The 17,323-nt window shown below is 34.3% G+C and overlaps 1 protein-coding gene across 2 annotated transcripts in view; it reads right to left on the reverse strand.

The window, feature by feature from the left end:
- LOC145293309 (WD repeat-containing protein 90-like) overlaps positions 1-16,761 on the reverse strand; it is a 199,468-nt gene extending 182,707 nt beyond the window's left edge. For both annotated transcript variants that reach the window (XM_080139952.1, XM_080139951.1), the window contains exons 1-2: positions 16,597-16,761; positions 4,885-4,976 (exon numbers count right to left, since the gene is read on the reverse strand). In XM_080139952.1, coding sequence (XP_079996078.1) covers positions 4,885-4,976; positions 16,597-16,612 — 108 coding nt within the window. In that variant the 5' untranslated portion in view covers positions 16,613-16,761. The remainder of the gene's footprint in view (positions 1-4,884; positions 4,977-16,596) is intronic.
- Positions 16,762-17,323: the final 562 nt, after the last annotated feature.

Raw genomic sequence — 17,323 nt, forward strand, 5'->3', positions numbered from 1 at the left:
ACATATTTTTTATATAATATTGAACAATAATTAAGAAAAAAAAAATTAATTTAAAAACAGGAACATAGAAAAATAATTAAATGGAAAAATTTATACAAACGTTCGTAATAGGAATGTACGGATGCATGTCTGGGGAAAAAAACAAACTATCACACCCCTTCCTCTCTTTTAATTACATGATGTCATTTTCAGTCTTCCGACTGCCTGAAATTTTGGGCCTTCGTATATTCTGTGTTTACAAAATTTTAGTTTGTTGTATTTTGCGAACGGCAGCATCACTCGGTTTTGGGCTAATTAATTTATGTTTTGTACAAACAAGGTGTTTTTTTTTTAATTTAATTCAATATCTTAGGACTTTACTTTATTAATTATCTTTGAAATAGACCCAGAAAACTAATATTTATCTTTTAAAGGATTTTTACAATGAATTTATTTAACTTCAAAATTCAGCTGAATTGGGTAGCTCACCGTGAAAACATTTTTCATAGCTTTTTTTTTTTTCACGTGTACAAATATTTTTTTTTCCTTAAGGAAATTAACTTTAGTCTCTAATCTTTCAAATACAATCAAAAAGTAGTCGGAAACCTACAAAAAAAATTATGATAAATCGGCTTTCAAAACTAGGTCCCCCTATTTTTGTCCGCCCATTTTTGCCCGTACCTAATAGATGGAAAGACAGAGAAAAAGAGAAATCTTGCCCATTAATGCTCTTCAAAGTGTTACCATAGACAGTTGTGTCATCAGCATAAATGTCAAGGAATGAACTTAGACTGTGTTTAAGTAGATCATTGATAAAGATCAAGAAGATTGGGGTCAGAATGAACCCCTGAGGCACCCTGGCATTAGAAGGATGTGCTTCAGACTTCTGCCTACCGACAACTATTTTTATAAACTGAACAGAGGAAACGAATTTGATGGTTGAAAAAGCATTTCCAAATATTACATAGCTAGCAAACCTTTGTCAAACCCTATCTAGGACCTTTGCTCTTGAGACGAAGCCTCTATGAGTAGATTCACTGGTCCTGTGTGATATTACAGTCAGCACATCAGCAGTTGATCTTGCAGTAAGAAATCCATATTGCTTGTTAGTACATACCTTGCTTTGCCGAGATGGTTACTTATGGATTTATCATGGATTTAAACAATTTTTGATCAATTGATCTGTACAGCAGACTGATCTTGAGTATTTTTAAATATTGCGCAGACTGACATAACTACACCATTTTTTTTCTGTCAGTGAAGGAGAAATCCTTCTGGACTAAGGCAATTTTTGACCCAACGCAGTGTTCATTTTTAGGGAGCTGGATTTTCTGCATATTAAAAACTGACCTTATGTCTAACTTTGCCCTTGTGAGGCGGCAAGTAAATCGGGATTGTTAGATGGCCAGAAGGAGCACTGCATGTAAGAGTTTGCAGACGTCTTAAGGAAGTTTAGAATAAAGTGGACAAATTCTGGAACGGACAAAGGATGAAACGTATGGTGCGTTTTTGCATCGAAAGGATCCAAAATAAAAAAGAAGCAAAAACGAATGTGTGCTTTTAGCTGTGATAAAAACAAAATCTAACGACTAGAAAAAATACTTAACCCTATTTTCATGATTACGCTTTAGTTCTTTTGTTGATTTAAAAAAAAATCTCTATCTCTACTTAGATATGAAAGGCACTTTGTGTGTGAGAGTTTGATCCCTATGGATTCTGAAATTGTTGGGCTGATTTTTGAAATTTCACAAATGAAATTTATTTGCCTTGGAGTGTTCTTAGGATAGGTCTTGTGTCGAAAATCGATAATCGAAAAAAATCTGATTAAAGAAGGAACATTCTGATTTTGATCAAAGTTAACACCCCTATACAGCCTAACATCGCAAGTTCATTTGAGATGTTTTATCACTGCACAAGAAGAAAGGCCTGGCATATAAAATCAAAAGTAGTTTTTTAATAAGACAGGGGCGCGGTCAAAATGTATATTTCTGTTTGGAGCATACTTGAACCATAATACTTGACTTTTGCATTTTAAACTTTAATTCAAGCCATTATATAAAAAATAATTTTATAATATCAGTCATGGGTTCTTCACAATGTTTTGTGGACGAAGCTTCCTTCTGATAGATCGTGGTTCGTCCCCGACTACAGCAGGCAATCAATTGATTTGCTTGAAAAATGTGAAATTTTACCGATTATGATGACAATAAAAGTATTGGAAGTGCGGATTATTTGTTGATCCTCATTCAATCCCAGGCAACATCACGTCACCCTGCTCGTACTGTATAAGCTTAACAGAAAATTTAAAACACAAAATATTTTTCTTTTTTTATTCAATTTTCATCCCAAACAAAACAAGGCTCAGTGCCACTTTGAAGTAGGGGGCTACTATCGGGGACAATTTGCGGGGGCATTATGAAGAGAGATGAGTAGCAAGATGTTTGTTCACATTACACTTGAACTCCTACATGTCAGTACAGTTGGGAAAGCAGAATCCCGAAAGGGAGTTCCAAAGACTTGCAGTTCTGGGGAATAAACTATTGGAGTAAAAGGCTTTCTTACACCTAGGGATCTCTACTGTGAAGGGGTGGGACTTGTTGGGTTTGTAGAAGGTAGTCATGTCAAGGAGGGTACAAGTGCTTGCAGTTCGTCAGAGCATTCACCATTAAAATATTTGTAGAACAGGCAGAGAGATGCAACATTTCGTCGATGGGACAGAGGCTGAAGCTTAGATGACAGCTCAGGACATATCAGGTTGGCGACTCTCTTTTGAACCCTGTCCAGGAGTGAGAGACAAGCAGCAGATGCACCAGCCCAAATGTGACAACATTACTTGATACATGGGCGAATAGTGGCCTTATAGAGGTACAGGATACTTTCAGACGCAAGTAGTTTTCTAGCACAGTAGAGAGAGCCAACCTTCTTTGCAGCAGCCTTGGCAATGCTCTCAATGTATATATTCCAGTTTATGTTTCCTGTAAACATTAGGCCGAGGAGTTTAAAAGAAGTACTTTCAGGTAATGTGTTCTTGGCCATTGCTATTGGTGGTAGAGAAGGTTTCTTGTAATTATTGAAGGAAACAAGCTTAGTCTTGGCAGCATTGAATGTGACCATCCATTTTTGTCCCTATTCCACTACAGATTGGAGGTCATCCTCTAGTGTTTCTGCCATTTCCTTAGACATGTGTTCATTTGTTTTTCCCTCGTGCCTGTTATAGAGAGTGGTGTCATCAGCAAATATACCCATCTCAGAAACAATTTTATCAGGGAGGTCATTTATAATATCAGGAATAATAAAGGTCCAAGGATAGACTTCTGAGGTACTCCCGCATTTATATCATATTGTTTAGATGTACGACCATCAAGGACAACTTGGATTTTTCTCTTACTTAAGAAGGATTTAATTACATTATGTATTCTTCCAGTGATACCATATGATCTAATTTTCCTTAGAAAACCATCGTGCCATACCCTGCCAAAAGCCTTAGATATAACGAGAGTTACCACTCTACCCTCCCGTTTTGTTCAGTGAACGGTATATACGCTCAGAGATTACAGTCAAGATATCTGGTGTGGAACGAGCTTGCCTAAATCCATATTGCTTGTCGGTCAGAAGTTTAGCAGCTGTAAGGTGTTGGACTAGAGCGTGATTAACTAAGGACTCAAATATTTTGGCAAAGAGCGGGAGAAGGCTAATAGAATGATAATTTTATAGGTCAGTTCTTTCACCAGAATTCTTGAAGACTGGTACCACAGAAGTGGTTTTCCAGCAGTCGGGAAAGCGAGATTCGTTAAAGGATTTATTGTAAAGTTTGGAGAGAACTAGAGCAACCTCAGCGGAGCACTTTTTTAATAGCACAGCCGGGATGAGATTGGGTCCACTTGCTTTTGAGGTGTGTAGGGTTTTTATGATACCATGTACACGAGAAGGGGTGATTTTTAATCGTCAAGTGTGGCGTCTGTCTGCAAAGGAAGGGGCAAACCGACTGACAAGCAGGTTAGCTTTGTTGGTTGCCGTTCAAGCAACCTCACGATTGTTTGATAGTGGGGGAATCGTTGACTGCTCATTATTTACTACACTGTTGTAGATTTTCCAAAAATCATGGGTTCCTAATGTTTGTGCTTCGATGCGTTTTCTGGTGGTTTCAGTGTATTCTGTCTTAGCTGTCGCTATTTCTCTCTTACTTAAAACTACTACTTTTATTTTTGAGATAAGGATTGATAATTTAGATTCTTTGGACTACCGTTCTCATTTGGAGCGTTATTTTCATAAGATTTCAACCGAGGTAACTTCTGACCTTATTCAGGTGTATTTTGTCGGACTCTGGAATCTGCATGGAATTTCAAATGGAATCCTTTATTCCATGAGGAGTAGCGTTCTTTCGATCCATCAGTCATGGCCAGGTAGAAGTCTCAAGTAATTTGCAATTGTATTTTGCATTACCTGCGCTGAGGATTGAACCTTCAACCTCCAGAAGAGTGTCACTTAGAACCTAATTTACTTAGTACCTTATTTGTTATGCAAATGAGAACAGTAATCCAAAGAATCTCACGGAAAAATTATTTACAAAAAAAGACATGCTGATACTTTTTAGCAATTTTATTTTTCATTCTGAATTAAAATAAATTTTTATTTCCTGTTTCGATTTGTATCCTTAAAATAAAGCCAGCACCTTTTTCACAAATGCATACTTTCAAATATCGACCTGCATGAACCTCCTCAAAGCAGTCATCTCAAGAAAGCCTCAGAACAAAGACGAAACATTGATGAAGATTTAAGCAATGCTTGGCTTTACTTGTTTCATATATTTCAGAAACAAAAAATGAACAGATAAATGAACATGTGATGTGAATAGATTTAAACACCGTGAATATTTGCTGTGAAACACAGAAAAACAGTGCTCACCATAACGTTGGCGACTTCACCTTCTTTCATACTTTTCAGCCATGTTGAAATGTTAAACTGTTTGAATAAATTCACAAAAGGATGTTGCCAAACTGCAAAATAAAAATAGTTTTGGTAAGAGGTTAATGTAGGTTGTTTGAATCATTGTCTAGTGTTTATATAACGGTAATTTAAAGAAGGCAATGCAGAGATGTAACAGATCAACACAAACTGGAGCAAATTACTTACTGTGCAGATTCACCTTTTGTTCATACAATATGTTTTTTTTTAAAAATATTTTACACTTGCATTTTCTTCTTAATTGTGTTAGTATGGTTAGATAGAAGTTCTGTATTGTATGATATTTCAGGGAAATTTCCCTTCCTCAGACATATGTTTGACTTTAATCCAAACTTGCATACAGGGGCTATTGTAAGCATGAACAGTTTTGAATGAATTAAAACTGACCTAAAATTAATTTTATCTTGAATTGAAAGCCATATTTAATTTCAGAAGAGTTTCCGATAGCTATTCTGGACAAGTCCTGGAGATGAAGAATTTTCAGTCAATAGCTGTTTTGTATAAGTTTCGGACTTCAATATTTGCAAGCAAAGAGCAGAAGATCTTTCTTGGATTGACACAAAAAATTATGTGCTGAAATGCGAAAAGATTCAATATTTTTATGAAGCAATTCTTGTTTCTAATTGGTTGCTAGCAGAATGTGGCTTTATTTGATTGGTCAGTTCCTATCGCCAATGTTTATAAGTAGAACCTTTCAACTTTCGGTTATCATACCCTCAATATTATATCAAAAATATTGCCCCCCCCCATTTTTTTACATAATGGGAAAGTCCTTTCAGTTTTCATGCTTAATTTTGTTTAAAAATAAATAAATAAATAAATATATAAATTTGTAAAATAAAATAAGTTACAGCATATAAAATAAAAACAGAAAAGTCATTTAGTTTTAATTTTGTTCAAATGCCAAAGAAAATATGTGTGTAAAAAAAAAGAAATTAATTTTGTTCATTTATATCTGAAAAGTTGAGCATGTGAAAAGGAAGCCATTTTTTAAAATTTTGTTCAAATGTCAAAGAAAAATGTCCGTGTAAAATAAAAGAAAGAAATTGATTTTTATTGAAAATGTGAGCAAGTTAACAGAAAGCCATTTTTAATTTTAATCAGGCAATTTTGTTCTAAAATACATATATATCTGTGTGTGTGTGCGTGTGTGTCAGAGGTGTGAGTTCCATTATAGTGGTGTTGATTTAATTTGAATAAAATAAACTATGCATCAGGTGCACTTGAAAGCCAAATCACAACGCAATATTAAAAAAAAGATGCACAATATACTGAGATTTCAAATAAATAAAATATTGGGATATTTTCATAATATTGCGTTGTGATTTGGCTTTCAAGCACACCTGATGCATAGTTTATCTATCTATCTATCTATATATATATATATATATATATATATATATATATATATATATATATCAGAGGTGTGGGTTCGGTTATAGAGGTGTTGATTTAATTTGAATAAAATAAAATACACATCAAGTGTGCTTGAAAGCCAAATCACAGCGCAATATTATGAAAATAAACAAATACTTTATTTGTTTTAAATTCATAATTAATATATTTCAGAGTCAAACTCCATTCGCAGTATTTTGTACATCTTTTTTCTTCTTTTTTCTTCTTTTTTCTTTTGACATGTTGTAAAGGTGGAGAAAGAGAAGTCTGTGATTTGGCTTTCAAGCACACCTGATGCGGATTTATATATTATATATATATATATAATACAAATTACAATTAAATTTACCAAAATGATAAAACTAAAGTATATTGTAAATATTAAAGAATTAATATTTATAAAGTTATCTCAGCCAGATGTTTGCTCCTATATATATATATATATATATATATATATATATATCACGACAGTTCTAGGTTCGATCCTCGGCTTGGGATAGGTGTTAGTCTAGCGGCACTGATGAGTTGTGAAACAACGAAACAGGACTGTATGTTGATGACTAAAATATATATATGTGTGTGTGTGTGTGTGTGTGTGTGTGTGATATGTATCTGTAAAATATAACATTTATTTTTTTTAAGTAAAATTAAAAGAAAGCAAAAGGAGAAAATAAAAAAGTTTAATTTTCTTCAAATGTTAAAGAGAGTATTGTGCACAAAATAAAAGTAAAAAAGTACATTTTAATTTATGCATTAAAAGATAAGCCTGTAAAAACTAGTTTTTGTAAAGAAAGGAAAAGAAAAAAAAAAAAAAACTTTTAAAAATATTTAAGTCATTGACTAAAAACCGAAAAGCCGAAGTCTAGCATCAGAACAGACACAAAAGTGTTAATACAAACAAAATGGATGCAATTTTCTGTCTTGCTCAGGACAAGTTTACTTTCTTTTTTTTTTATCTGGTCTTGTGAAAAAGTTATTTAAAGTCAAATTCCAACAAGTTTTTTAGAGGCAAAACATTTTAATTTTATTTTTGTCTGGAAAAAATACTAAGTAGGCTGGGCTGTCTTTGTCGTACTCAAGGAATATACCTTGGCCGGTTTTGATATTTAATTTGTTTTTCTTATCTATAAATGCGAAGCAAGTTGAACCAAATACATGCATTCTGCTCAAGTTTAGTTTTTTTACTGCAGAAAGTTTCATATGGGGTTTTGGATAGTCTTTTTTTAAAGAACCTATTGTGTATATATGAAGCAGTCACTAGTGCATAGTTTTTTGGGGAGTTTTAATTCAATGAGTAGACATCTTGCCATTTCAAAATGAGTCCGCCATTATCTTTCCGCAGTTCTGTTTTTGTGAGTTGAAGTAGGGACCAATTTTTCATGTTTGATATGATGATTTTTTTTTTTTTTTTACACAGTGATCACCACTTATTAAGGCCCGGAAGCCACTCAGGGATAAGGGTTATTGCAAGTACAGTACATTAGTGTGGAGATTTAATGAAGTGTTTACTTAAGGGGGGGGGGTTCATCAGGAATTTGTTTATGCTGGACTTGAAGACATCCAAGTTGTAGTCCGGAGGGAAGCAGGCAGATGGAACAGAGTTCCACAGGCGTGCAGTTCTAAGAAAGAAGCTTTGTTCATGGAATCCGCGTTTTGATTTAGGCACAGATATAGAGTGGGGGAAATTTTTCACAGTGGATTCAGCTAGACGGGTGTTTTTCGTGAAAGATTGGCGAGGGGGGACCAGAGATTGGAGTTCAGACGAGCACCTGCCATGAAAATAACGATAAAACAAGGATAGGCTCGCAACGTCTCTTCTGTGGGAGAGAGGTTGCAGGGTAGAGAAAAGGGCATCCCCCACTAAGCCACGAAGTCTATTTTGTACTCTGTCAAGGCATGATAGGCTGTTTTTGGCCGCTCCTGCCCAGATATGGCAACAGTATTCCATCCTTGGACGTAATTGGCTTTTATATAGATAGAGAATTGCATCAGTAATGAGATATCTTCTGGAGCGGTAGAAGGATCCCACCATCTTTCCAGCAACCTTGGCAACAGACCTGATGTACGTGTTCCATTTCAGATCAGGAGTAAAGGTCAAAGCCAGAAGCTTGTCAAAACACGGGGCCTCACCCAGATGAGAGCCATCCATCACATTAATTAATGAAAGTTCAAAATCTTTATTAGTGAATTCTGTACCATTGTCAGAGCAGATACACTTTACCGCACCGTAGGGGGCCATGTCAGCTAAATATTTTTTAGTTGTTAGCATGTATCAGATTTTTTTCTTTAAGAAAATGACCATTATTAAATCGGAATAATTGTCTACAAAATTTTTAATTTCATATTTGTAGATTCGTTTTTTTCTGTGATCATTTTATCAGTTTCCTCATAGCTCCTTAATGCTACCTTGAATTGACTAAAAATCATGGGTTTTTCTTTCTGAGTTATCACTTTTGTAAATGGCTTAAAGTCCTTTAAGGGCCATAGAGATTAGTAGACTGTCGCTAATAAATTTGCCAGACATTTTTAATGAATTTGCCATTTTGGCTCTTATAATATAGTCTGTAATCGTTTTGGCTTTCATATGTTTTAGAGATGTCAAGTATATAAATAGCAACATCACACTATTTTTTTCTTTATATCGAATAAACTCAAATCAAACATTATTGAAAAGAACATAAAAAAAAAACAAAGAAATAATATCTTTAGTTTTTTAAAATCGGTCCATTAGAAATGGAGTTATGACCATTCAAAGTATCAAAAAATGCATGGTTCACTGGATATTTTGCCTTAAGTCAGTCCTATTTAAATGCATATAAGCTTGTGACTGAAAATGGTAGGAAATTTGCACGATTTACAGATTAACCCATCTTTAAAAAGCTGTATCTTCAGATCTTTTTAAAATATTATGACGAAATTTTGAACATATCATAATACCATGAAGGTTCAGATGGATGTAGTTACGACCATCTGAATAGGTAATTTGCATACTAATTAGCATATTTTAGTTTCATTTTAATGGCTTTAAGTATAACAGTTTTTAAAAAAAAGGTAAGTAAGGCTTTATCATCATAGGAAGTATTATTCTGATGGACATTATCATTTGTCATTATTGCATCATGAAAAAATCCAACATGGTAACCGGGAAATGCAAGATGGCCACCATGGCACAATTCAAAGAAATTATTAACAAAATATGACTTGTAGCATATCAGATGAAAGAAAATTTTGTACAGATCAGAGTTATATTTTCAAGTACATTAAACTAATTAGCATAGTTAAATTTCATTTTAATGGCTTTAAGTTACCATGACAACTATCAGGTAGGTTTCTACCACTTTTTTGTACTAGCAGGCGGCCTGGCATTGCCCAGTAGTAAAATACGCTTAAATATAATATTTTGATTAATGCAGATTTCGTATTTATTATTATATTGGACCCAATCTCGGCATAAAACCAGACTGACTGGCTAATATCCCCTTCTTTACGCTATGAACTCAAGAAAGCTAAGTAAAAGTCCACGGACCCAAAGCTAAGAAACTTTTCTATCCGTAACTTTTGAAGTCTACTAATCTAAAAACACTAACATCTGTGTATTGCAAACTTTTGTTTTATTTTTTCCTTATTCCAGCTTTGACTTTAATCCTGAATATTTGTCTTGATTTCTTTTTATCTTCTTTTTCCTAAATCTTTTTTGTCAAATATACTATTATTAACCAATACTTTTTTCTTATATTTTACTTATATCTTTAAGAGCATATCTGAGAAAATTGACCACATCCTGTCTGCTCATCCTTCGACTAACATTCACATTCTATCTCCTCTGGGATCCTCCGACCACTCCGTTGTAGCAGTTAAGATAAAAATGAAATGTAATAAGTCTTCAGATGTACCTCTCCACCATACTATATATCAATACTCTATGGCTGACTGGGATAGCTTCCGTACATTCATATCTGATCTACCTCTGCATTTCATATTTAAAAAGGATGTGTCCTCTGTAGTATCAGACCTGACCGAATGGTTAATTGTAGGCATAGACAGATTCATAACATCCAAAATATTCCAACAAAAACCTAACAGCCAGCCATGGTTCTCCCCAGAATGTGCTGCTGCCATCGCGCACAGAAATCACTTTTTCCATAGCTACTAACGTGATAGATGTATTGAGACTAAAGTTGCTTTCAGGACTGCCAGCAACCACTGCAAAAGAGTAATAAAAAAATGCAAGAGAGCTTAAATCCAAAGTAGCTGAGCAGTGGCTTGGTTCCCACCAGTTTTGACAAATAGCAAACAGAATCCTGAACAGAAGCGTGCGTTCTATCCCAACCATCATCAATGGACCTGAGATCATCTCGTCAGCATCAGACAAGGCCAGACTATTTGCCAAGAACTTTGCAGCTAATTCTACCCTATGTGGCGAAGGCCATCAACTCCCCGTATTTCCTCCTATAACGGACAACACGCTATTCAACATACAAATATCTGTGCGTGTTGCCAAGCTAATCAATAACCTTGATTCCAGTTAAGCAACTGGCCCTGACAGCATTCCAGTTATACTGCTGAAAAAGCTCCAACTAGAACTTGCCCCCATACTTACAAAACTGTTTAAGCGTTGCCTTAAGAAGTGCTTTCCAACACCCTGGAAAACCTCATCAGTATGCCCTGTATTTAAGAATTCAGGTGGAAAGTCATATCCCTCTCAGTACAGACCAATAAGTCTCCTGTGTGTCATGAGTAAGTTATTGGAATTCATATTAAATAAAGAAGTAGTCAACCACCTCAGCAGATACAACCTTCTTAGTGACATGCAATATAGTTTCCGCTCCACAAGATCTACAGCAGATGTGCTAACGGTTATATCCCACAGGATTAGTGAATCTCTTGACAAAGGCTTCCTTTCCAGGGCAATTGCTCTTGACATATCAAAGGCCTTCGATAAGGTATGGCATAAGGGCCTACTTCACAAGATTTCCAGCTATGGTATCACTGGAAATGTTTTCTCAATCATTAAATCATTTCTCTCCGATAGGTTCATAAGAGTAGTGGTTGATGTGCAGAAATCAGAGGCCCAGAGTATTAATGCTGGAGTCCTTCAGGGGTCCACCCTGGGCCCAACTCTCTTCCTGATTTACATCAATGATTTCTCAAAACACATACTTAAATCATTCATTGATATCTATGCTGATGACATGACCATCTATGGCAACACATCCAAGGCTGTAAATGACAAAGTTCTCTCTAATTCTCTCTCCTCTGATCTTGAGCACGTGGTACAGTGGGGGAAGAGATGGCTGGTCACTTTTAATGCATTCAAAACCAAGCTTCTATCTTTACATCATCAACGCTCTGATCCCCATCTGGCATCAACTGAAATGGATGGCTCTCGTCTTGGGGAGGCTCCATGTTTTGACAAGCTTCTGGGTTTGACCTTTACTCCTGATCTGAAATGGAACACTTACATCAGGTCTGTTGCCAAGGACGCTGGGAAAATGGTGGAATCTTTCTATCGCTCCAGAAGATATCTCACTACTGATGCAATTCTCTATCTGTATAAAAGCCAAGTACGTCCAAGGATGGAGTACTGCTGCCACATCTGGGCAGGAGCTGCTAAAAACAACCTATCCTGCCTTGACAGAGTACAAAATAGACTTCGTAGCTTAGCGGGGGATGCCCTTTTCTCTTCCCTGCCGCCTCTTTCTCACAGAAGAGACGTTGCGAGCCTGTCTTTGTTTATCGTTATTTCCATGGCAAGTGCTCGTTTGAGCTTCAATCTTTCGTCTCTCCTCACCAATCTTTCACGAGAAACACCCGTCTGGCTGAAACTACTGTCAATAATTTTCCCCACTCTTTATCTGTGCCTAAATTCAAACGTAGATTCCATGAGCAGAGCTTCTTTTTCAGAAGTGCACGACTGTGGAACTCTCTTCGGTTTGCCTGTTTCCCACCTGACTACAACTTGGATGTCTTTAAGTCCAACATAAACAAATTCCTGACAAACCACCCCCTTAAGTAAGACATTCTATCAAATCTCCAATACTAATGATTACTACACTACTATATCACTGATTACTGTACACGCAATAACCCTTATCCCTGAGTGGCCTCCGGGCCTTGATAAGTGGTGACCTCCATGTAAAAAAATAAATAAATAAAAAAATAAATAAATAAAAAATAAATAAAAATAATATATATATATATAGTTATGATTTAAAAAGTAAAAAAATAAAAAGAATGACTTGTGCACTACTACCAAGAATTGAAACAAAAACGTTTAGCCTACGATTTACTTTTTCCTTTGACATTAATGCCTGGGCTATGAAGACACGTTTGCTGCAAGGCTAAAAATTAAAACATGAACCAATCGCTATTGCGTTACGCATGCTGTTGTTTGACCATCATCTGGCAAATTTCATTTTTTAAATTTTCACTTTTGAACTGATTTTCCCCAGCTAAAACCCAAATATAAAATTTCGCATGGGTTCGAATACCCTATATATTAAGTCTGTAGACCAAAAACTGACAGAGGAGTTTGGTAGGCAAATTTTTTTAAACAAATATATATACGCATACATAAATATACATAGAAAGAGGTTTGTGTTTACTATAACCTTTTTATACAAATATTACGCAAGTATAAATCATGTAGAATATCTGCATGAATATAATTATACGTAATAGTTAACTAAAGATGATCATCCTATAAGAAAACCAAAAAAACTAATAAGGAATTAATTGAAATGAATGTTTAAAAGAATATGCAAATTAGCTAGATATTTTGCTAATGAATGCAATTCCACGACCCATATACATATTTTCTTTTTAAATAAAAAGAAAAAAGAGTTTTTTAATATGAATATACAAAAAAAAAAAACAAATTTATAGGTGTATAGATAATTTTTTTATTTTTAAATCATTGTCGAGACTTCAAAGATTTCAAGAGACATCGTGGCCATCTTTTATTGTTCTCATGTAATGCTCGACACTACTTGTTTTTTGAACAGAATATTTATAACACCAAAAATTTATCAACGTAGGTAGAAGAGTAACATCTTGCGTTTGATAACATTTACTTGTTATATATTTGTTTTTTGACCACTTTTTCATACCTCTGGGTTGGAAAACAAATCCAATAAATGTTATCATAGGCAAGATAAGTTATTCTTTTACTTAACTGAATAAGTGGTTTGTGTGTTTTAACTCATTTAAAACGTGTTTTTTTTACTTTAGTAAAAAAAAAAAAAAGAAAAGAAAGTGTGGTGTCCTGTGAAGCCATTTGAATTAAAATTAAACAAAAACATTTTTTTAATGAAATAAAACAAAATTACGTTATTTTTGTGATCCAATTCAATGTTTGCAGACATAGTCCAAGGTTTCTCGCATTACCACAGATAGACTTCTGTCATCTAAACACTGTATTAATTTCACAAAGACAGTTGCATTTTCTTCAATCAACTTAGGGTCATTTCTATTTTCAAGTTGGGCCCGAATTACTTTCTGTAACCTTTGAATTCATAATTATCCCCCAAAATTTACTTGCTACAATTTGTATTTTGATTTCAATCCATCGAAGTAAAGTCCCCCGCTGGGTCCATAATCTCTTGAATTAAAAGTCATGTTTAATTTCAGAAGAGTTTCCGATGGGTAGCTATTCTGTACAAGTCCTGGAGATGAAGAATTTTCGGTGGGTAGCGGTTTTGTACAAGTCACGAACTTTAATATTTTGTAGACAAAACGCAAAAGATCTTTCTCGTGTTGACACAAAATAATTATGTGCCGGAATGTTAAAAGATTCAATATTTTTATGGAGCAATTCTGGTTTCTGATTGGTTGCTAGCAAAACATGGCTCCATTTGATTGGTCAGTTCCTATCGCCAGTGTTTATAAGTAGAACCTTTAAATTTTCAGTGTTTCCCTCCTTGCTTACTCATAAAATTTGATTTTCTCATTAAAAAAACAAAAAACTACTTGATTAATTTGCATAATTTTTTGGAATATGACATCTTCATTCCATGACAAGTACGTACATTAAAGATCTTTGTTTTTTTTAATTCATGTAATTTTAAATAAGCCCTGCGAAACTGACACTCGATTCTAAATTATAAAAATATTTCTTGTTGTTTCCCAAGATTCTCAGATTGTTTACACGTAATCGCCTAGAAAAAAGTAGAATCTCATTTTATGGGTAGGGGTGATTTAGCAGAAAGTTTTAATCTACAAATTTACCCATGTTTGAGAAGCTGGACATCTATTATATAAATCTCATCTGTCTGTTTAAATGTATGTATATATGTTTGTATATCTGCCTAAAACTCTCAACAGAGGCAACAGATTTTCATGAGATCAATATCGTTTTGAAGCTCGACACTTTAGACGACAAATATCGAAAAATTGGCTAAAAACATTAATTCCTTCACCCTCAACTGGGCACTTTTCTAGGATCGTTTTTTTAAAAAATTTTTTTTTTGCATCACCATTTATCAAGTCATTGTATTGGTTGGAATGACTTTACTAATTTCAACGTTCCGAACTTCCGGTCACGTCATGGAGTAGTGGTAAGATGTCAGGTTTTCTTTCACTTTCTTTTCCGTCTTCGCGTCATGGGTTCGAGCCTGCCTGCCTACACCCTCAAACACCCGGGCAACCAGGCTAGTCTAATATATAAAAGGCAAAATAGGCGCACGCGTTTATGTCTACGAAAGGCTTTTTTGCGTCGGGAGGTTCTTGCATCGGTTAGATTCCAGGAGAAGTTTTCTTATACTTTCTAGATCGTAATATGTTAGATTCGCAAACGAACATTGTCTCTTTTTTTTTTTTTTTTTGATGGAGTTTTAAAAAATTTCGCCAATGCCGTAATTTCGAGTGTTTGTCTTTTTCATATAAATAAAGCGAAACTAATAGAACGCAACTGCCAGTGCCCGGCCTTCGCTCTGGTAGTATTTGTTCTGTAATTGGTCCTTGGTCAATGTAGGGAAAATCCTTCATACTGAGACAATTACTATTTATTTGGAAACTGCCAGACTGCACTCTTTTTTTTTTGGGGGGGGGGAGCTGCTTTTCCACCACATTAAAAACGACCTACATGGGAGGTTTAAAAGCAACGCCATTTCCACAAGTCATCTTTTTGATTGATTACGTTAAATTTGAATGCTTTACACTTTTGGTCGCGTCATGGAGTAGGAGTAAGACGTCCGATTTTCTTTCACTTTCTTTTCCGCCTTCGTTAACGAGTTCGAACCTGCCTGCCTACTACCAATTTTTATTTATTTATTTTTTTCTACACCTTCAAACACTCGGGAAATGCTGGGAACCTAGGCTAGTTCTTACATCAAAGAAAGTGGCTAACTTTGCCCTCGTGGGGAAGCAAGTAAATAAAGACACGTTAACAATAAAATTCAGCGGACCCGGACCTGACGAGTGAGTGACCAGTGTGGACAGTAAAGCATACCCGATAGTTTTCAAACATGAGAGTTTTACACATTTTTTAAAAACTTTTTTCGACGATTATCATAGATTTCAGGCTTGAGTATCATTAATAGAAAAAAAAAAAAAAATTCATGACTTTTAAGAAAGGGTTCACTTTTTCGTTATAACGTTTCTACTGTCCATTTTTACCTACATGTCACGTGATTAGAACCCCTTCTTAAAAGTCATTAAATTTTTTTTTCAAAATTTTTTCTACCAATATGATTATTAAGTCTGTAATTTATAATAATCGTCGAAAAAACTTTTTAAAAAATGAAAAACACACATTCTTAGGGGGCACTCTCGTACACGTCCGCCCAAAATTCATTCATTCATTATCAAGCAAATCTGAGATTCGTTTAAAGTTTTCAACTTTTCAAATTACTAAAAAAAATCTAAAAAAAAATATTAAATTTAATTCACACATAAAAAAGTTAAATAGTAGGCGAATTTAAAAAGGTTTCTTGGAAACAAAAAAACGGATATTTCTTGAACAAGTTTCAACATGTTCTAATATGTAAACAAACCAAATAAAAAAAAAAAAGGAAAATTATTTTAGTTATCTTTTTTACAACTAAATATTAAATAATAAAGAAAATTCGCTGATTAAAATCAGAATTATATGAATCTTACGAAAGAAAAACGTAAAAAGAAAATTAAAGCATCAGATAAAATATTTAAAACAAGAAAAAAATCGAAGCCTCTTAACACCCACATTTGGTTGTTATGAACTTTTTAAAAAATTACGAACGTCTGATATAAGTTTTGTTTATTTTTAATAATTGTACTTACGTTGTGCCATTGTCATCGATTATTTAGGAAGTTTAAACTTGTAAAATAAACATTTAATTCAAGAAAGACGGTAACGAGAAGAAAAGAAAGTGTGAGGGCTATTTTTAAGAGGAGGTTATATTAATAAAGTTTGGTTTTGCCGCCATATTGTCGTTGTCAACGTATAGCACGTGAACGAGGTCGGGGGTCAGATGTCAATGAGGTTGTAGGTCAAAGGTCAATGTTTATTCCGCAACCTTTCCTGCCCCCCTCCCTCTCTCTTATTCTGATACTTTAAAAGTTTGCCACATTGATGACAACGTCGACGACGTTTGCTTTTTTTAGTTTATTATGTAGATATTGTGTGTGTGTTTTTTTGCGGGTCGAGCCGCCTTTTTCAACTTTTCTTTTTTTTAACTTAGATTTTTAAGCTGTAACTACTTTTATGACGTTTATTTATTCTTTATTTTTAACTCGTTTTAATCTTCAATTTTACCCAAACTTTTAAAGACTTAAATTTTTTATTTTGTAAATTAAAATTTAAATGACAATGTGTCATCGTTTACGAACTAAGGAGAACAACGAAACGAATTTCACTTTCTTTCATTAAAAACATAGGATGGGCGGTTTATTTAATTGAAAAATATATAATTTTTTTTAAGTATTAACATTTTGAAAGTAGTTCATGAATAAATATAAATATTTGAAAATAATAGTTTAAAATTGACTTAAAATTATTTCTGTACAA

Source organism: Euprymna scolopes, chromosome 14 (assembly GCF_053919585.1).
Source record: "Euprymna scolopes isolate OS-2025 chromosome 14, ASM5391958v1, whole genome shotgun sequence".
NCBI lineage: Eukaryota > Metazoa > Mollusca > Cephalopoda > Sepiida > Sepiolidae > Euprymna > Euprymna scolopes.